The sequence below is a fragment of the Parasteatoda tepidariorum genome, chromosome 5 (genome assembly GCF_982258835.1).
Source record: "Parasteatoda tepidariorum strain Cologne lab strain chromosome 5, Ptep-v5.0, whole genome shotgun sequence".
Taxonomy (NCBI): Eukaryota; Metazoa; Arthropoda; class Arachnida; order Araneae; family Theridiidae; genus Parasteatoda; species Parasteatoda tepidariorum.
In genome coordinates this window covers 108,982,144-108,988,143 of record NC_141759.1, presented here as the reverse complement: position 1 = coordinate 108,988,143, position 6,000 = coordinate 108,982,144, and the positions used below count along the sequence as shown (strand labels likewise).

At 25.7% G+C, this 6,000-nt stretch overlaps 1 protein-coding gene across 4 annotated transcripts in view; it reads left to right on the top strand.

Annotated features, from left to right (window-relative positions):
* The first annotated feature begins 2,184 nt into the window (after positions 1-2,184).
* The window catches only part of LOC107442749 (recombining binding protein suppressor of hairless-like), a 36,938-nt gene continuing 33,122 nt past the window's right edge, over positions 2,185-6,000 (top strand). For 2 of the 4 annotated variants that reach the window (XR_015433974.1, XM_087164761.1), the window contains exons 1-3: positions 2,191-2,397; positions 3,948-4,084; positions 5,201-5,296. Coding sequence is in view for 2 of the 4 variants with exons in the window: in XM_087164761.1 (XP_087020887.1) it covers positions 5,257-5,296 (40 nt within the window). In the remaining 2 variants the exon portion in view is untranslated. Of the gene's footprint in view, positions 2,398-3,947; positions 4,085-5,200; positions 5,297-6,000 lie in introns of all 4 variants that reach the window. The other 2 variants (XM_087164760.1, XM_087164762.1) reach the window with 2 other exon arrangements.

Genomic DNA, 6,000 nt, shown 5'->3' with positions numbered 1-6,000 from the left:
AATTTTCTTTTATTACACACTTAATCTAATTTTCCTCAATTTTGTGGTTGGTGTCGTTGCTATCCTTAGCGATTGTCCTGATGTGCATTTTAGAACACATTCTATTTAAATATTACCAAAAATAGTAAGCTAAAAGTTTAATTAATTAGTAATAAAAAAGGAAATTTCTTCTAAAGTAAGAAATTTTTCAACGTTAAAAATTGTGAGAAGAATTAAACAGTTATCAGAATTGAAGAATTAAACAGTCTATCAAGTCTTATGTGTAGAAATCAATAATTTATGAATTTAAAACTGACTGTTCAGTTACTGTGAACAATTTTATATTCTCAGTTACAAAAATTAAATATCGCACTATCACACCTAAAAAATTTATAACTGGAAAAAAATGCCTGGTTAAACAATAAAGAACCATTTAAACTGATTAATGAAAAACTAGTTCTTTACGGACTTTTTTAATGGATCTACTTTCTAAAATAATAATCTGAGATTTTAGAAAATTATTGAGTGGCAAGTACCCTGCCCCTCACATATCATAATTTGAAACTGAAAATGTTGAACTAGAACTATAAAACTAAGAAAGTGTTTTTAACAAATATACTAACCGAGTATTAATTCATTTAAAGCCAAACATGGAAATTTTATGAAATGTGGTATTTTTTAGATTGAAATATGCTTAAGATACATTCATTATGGCACAAAAAAAAAATTTCGTGTATGAATAATAATTTTTTATTTAAAAAATAAAACGTTGCATGCATGCACCATTGGCCAAATCAATGGACAAACCATTAGTTGAACATTAGCTATTTTTTCATGAAATTTGTAATATTTTTATTTTATTTACTGAACGTTCGACTCTTTTCCGTCATGAAAACATAGGATCAATCTTAAAGGGAATAACTATACATTTTCAAAAAGTCGAATTGAATAAAATTAGTGAAAAATATACATCACAATATTAATAAAAAAAATGTTTATTGAAATGGTGTTTTTACGCATCTTGCTTTAACCGAAAATGAGTTAAAGCAATCAGATCAATAGAACCTGAACATTTATAAATCGCAAAATGTTATTTTAAAAGCATTTATTTTTATTTTTATCTTGAATTCAGCTTTAGTTGCTTTTTTTCTGTAGTGATGCCTATCTTTAGGGTAGATATAAAAAAAATTATGAAAATTTTTAGTTTGATGTGATGAATATTAAAAAAACAATTTTCGAATCAAAATATATTTTCAAAAAATAAAGAGATGTTTTCAAAATTAAGGGAGAACAAAGTATGATTAAAAAATTTTAAAGATTTTAACAAGCAAGTAATACTTAAAAAATTTGCATTTTTTTTCCTTTAGAAATTTTAATTTTAGTTAAAACACCCCTTTTGACTTTTCCTTAGACCAAATGTAAGTGTTTGGAAACTTAGAGTTAAAAGAAAAGTTTTAAATACGTTTGTAAAAGTACGTTAAATAAAAGAATAATAGTTTAAAACCAGTCTTTTTGTATTATTTTTAGAAAAGTCTTTCACTGCATTCGAATGCAGTGAAAATTGTGGACAGAATCCTGTTCACAATTTTTAGATTTTGAGTTTCAATAGTTTTCTACATTTTTTGTAATAATTATATTTGTGAATTTTTTGTATTAATGTTCTAAACAAGTCATGGAGTGACTCTTCAAAGGTATTTCCCTCTTCAAAGAAAAAATAAATTACAATTTAATTACATTCTCAAAAAATTAATTTTTATTATTAAAAAATAAAAAGTAATAACTTATGTCATTTTCTTTAATCTTCTAGCTTAATTAATCTTTAGGTCAGTGAAGTCTCGCTACTATACTCCAAACCACCGTATTTTGACAGGGCTGTCAAAAAGCACGCGAACTTGTGATCCCAACCAGTGTCATGGAAACTATCTAACCCCCTCTCCAAAAAGTCCAAACTGTGATGGCAAGTCTGAAAAACTTTCAATACATATTTTCTGTGCCGTTTTTAGTACTTCTCTATACCCAAGTGTTTTGTTTTAGCCTTTCCAGCTAAAGGATTTCATTTACCAGGTTATGCTTCACATCTCTGTCTCCCATTCGCGAATTTTTCTTAAACAGTGAGAATGTCCATTGAGGTTAAACAACGGGTGAGCTAGATGCTTTAGGCATTTACTTAAAATTTAAGATTAAAGAACTCATATAACAGAAATAGAAGGTCAGAAACGTCGTAATCAAAACAAACTGAATACAAATTTGGCTGAAAATTTAATTTTTTGTTTTTTCAATAAGCTTCGAGAAATGAGATTAAAATTTTCTATTTTTATAAGACTATGAAGAATGGACCTCATTTAAGAAATCTATCGTCTCTTGAGAATTCCTTTAAAGAACATTAAGCAGTATGGTTTTAATGAAGCTATATGCTTGGTTAGTATTGTTTCCATCCACTAAATGTTTAAATTAGTCATAGAACTAATTTAATCTTTGAGTGGTATACCATGTTTATTATATTTTCTACTTCAAATCGTATTTTGATATCGTAAATAGAATAGTAATTTTTATTATGAAATACTGTAAGTACTCAAACCAACTCTTAAATTCGATATTATATAGGTCTCAAAATTTTGTATGAAACTTTAGTAATACAAGTATAGTTATTTTAAAAAAGAAATGTAAAAAAATTACATTTTCTGTTATTATATTAAATTGTAACTTATTTAAATTCAAATATATTTATGTAGGAATAGATTGCTAAACAATTCTATTTGGCTATTTTTAGTATCACCCATTTCATTCAATTTGTTTCAGTTTTATTCATTTTTTTTCAATGTTCTGGAAAAAATAAGCTTTCGCCAGTAAATATTCCTAACCATTACCAATCCTAAATTTCTTGACAATCTGGAATAAAAAATTTTGTTTACTATATTTTCCCTTTTTCTCAAGAAAGACCCACTTTCATCTTGCCCATTGATTTTTGAGCCCACATTTTTATGTTGAAAGTTTTTTGCTTTGGTAAATTCTTTTACCCTTTATAGTTGAAACCATTAGTTTTGTCACACCTTGTATACTACTAACAGCTATGTAATTGATTAAATTGTTCTCAGTCAAAAATTCTTGCAAATTAAAGTTTATTCAGCTAACTTTATTTTTGTTGAAAGAGACAAATTTTTGATTTTTTAAAACCAAGTTTTATTTGCTAAGAATAATAATTGAAGTTTATTTTTTTTGTGATGCTACTAAAATTAAACATAGTTTTTTTTATTTTTTAAAAAATTTCTTTAATATATGTTTTATAAAATAATTTTTTGATAATCAAATTTACAACATCGAATTACTGTGTTTCATAGAATCTTCCTCTCTTTTTTAATAATTTATTAAATAGCACCGTGTTTTTCACATTTTTTAATAATTATGAAGCAACAATACTGTGAATTCTGTTTTTTATTTAATTACGTAAACCAGGTTGGAAGATTAGACAAAATAATGATAGGTGGATAGTCGAAAACCCTTGGAATATAGCAATCATTGATAAAGAAAGGACAGTAGAAAAAAGTGAATTTTTATTTCTGTCTAAAAATACCCTTTTAAAGAATATTTTCTTTTTTTTTGGGGGGGGGGACACACTTTTTTTTTTTAGATTTAGGTAAAATATACAAAAATTATTTTAAAAAATTATGCCAGAAGAATGAAATAAAAACACATATATTGCTAGTTTTGATGTAATAAACGTGAGTTCAGTTATATATTAAGATTATTTTATAGGTAAATAAACCTTTGATGTACTTATTATAGTTTAGGAAATTTTAAATATTGACTTACTGACCTCTTGGTAGACACTCATTAAGAATTGTATTATTAAGAATTAATCTTCTCTATTATGGAATTATAGAAAAATTATATGATTATAGTCGTTACACGTTTATAGTCACTGTCCACTGCAATAAAGTTTCTCATTCAAACTTTTTATTCTTTTACAGGAATGGACACCAGATGAATATATACCAGATTTTTTTTATGATCCTCAGAAAGCTCTCGTGTATCTGAACGACTTCATCACTGGATTGATTTAACTCTTGGTTATAAATGGTCTCTTAAACAAATGGATTTGTTTTTGGTGAAAATCGTATTCATTTTCTGTACTGTGATTTTTAAGTAGCTTTTAGACTTATCACTATCATTATAGATTAGTTTTTCAGGTAAAAATTAAAATAAATTAAGTGAGAGTACAAATTTTTTTTAATTTCTTATTAATTAAATTATTTATTAATAATTTGAAATTTAAATTATTCTTTTATAATGGTTTTAATTTAGGTGGAAAAAAAACCTGTCACAGAATTTTTTCGGGCTTTCTGCGACATGCCTCTCTAGTATTCTTTCTGCAAGATTCTTTTAAATATAAAAAATATACTTGTTAGTTACTGAAACGTCAACTTAAATTTTTTTTAAAAAATCTAATATTATGGCAGATATTCTTACATTTTGTAGGGGAAAAATACACTAATAATTTCCTTTTAGGCAATTTTGTTAATTATCATCACATTAAAAGAAAATAATAAAAAGTTGTGAAATCCATAACAGTAACTGCCGGGAAAAAAGAAGATTGAAGGCGAAATCATGTGTATCGGTTTCTTCGAAAAAGGGTTACTAAATGCGTGTTTTCATTTCAAGATTCAGTTGCTATTATAAATAATATCAAATTAGTAATATAGGATTTTAAAAACTATGTGAAATCAAAAGTAATAACTAAATAAAAAAAATTAATAGAATAAAAATTTCTGCTGAGAAGAAAACCAAAATTATTTACTTCCTAACAGAAAAATCTTTTCGCAAGAACTCGGTTTTGTTCTGTGACAATGTTGCCATGTTGCCACAGGGGAGAAAAATATCATCCATTTGTATATTTTAAAAATATGTTAAAAAGAAGTTACATATGTTAGAATACAATCTAGTTAATTCCTACCCGAATGATTATGGAAACTGAAGCTTTACTTTAAATTTAAATCATTTAAGCTAGTGTATTTTATTTTTCTTGGCGGAAGAGCTTTTAAAAATCAAAATCAGGTTTAAAATGCTTATAATTAGAGATAGGTTACTTTAATATTTCTAAAATGATTTTCATTCTATGTAATTATTTAGAATTAAAACTTACTATTTATTCCACTTGACATTTTTTTTCTTTTATTTATACTATGATATAAAACTTATTTAGCATTACTATTTTTGTTTCCAGGGAATGTATGAAAAAATATTTGAGAGAAAGGGGTGATATGGTGCTTGTTATCCTGCATGCTAAAGTTGCTCAAAAATCATATGGCAATGAAAAAAGGTAAAAATGTTATTTTTTTCTTTTATAAATTAAAATTATAGTTAAAGCTGGATATCATGAACTTTAATTACATTTGTTTCAGTTTTCAAATTCAATGTAAATTTATGAATAGATATTTATAAATTATCAGTATATAGAATTGAAAGATTGTCTGCGTGCTTATTTTTAATATCGTTTAACATTTATTTAACTTAGTATTATAAATGAACATTGATGTTGATCAGGTTCATTCGTGGATCGTCTAGTTCAATAAAATAAATATTTGTGAATTGTATTTATTAAAATATTTAATGAACAGGAAATTTTTTCCTGTGACCAGATAGCTGATAAACTGAAGTGAATAATCCACTCACAGTTAAAGAGAAGTTTAGTGTATTGTAAAATAATTATTACAGGGTAAATTTTGAATGAAAACATTGAATATGAAAGAGCAAAAATCACAATTTCTTTACTATCACTATTGTGTAAAAATGTTGTTGTTTCTAATGTCACTTGCCACACGCGCACACCTGTTGGGTGAAACCGAGCAAATTTAAGGCAGAGTTGTGTAAAAATTGTACACATGATTCAAAAACACAAATAATTTAATCAGAATTGATATTATTTTTTTCATTCCATTTAATTTTGACGAAATCTTTAAGTTAAAAGAAAAATACTATTGATTTCTATTTCATTTATGCACTGATTTTGCTCTAGATGTTGGA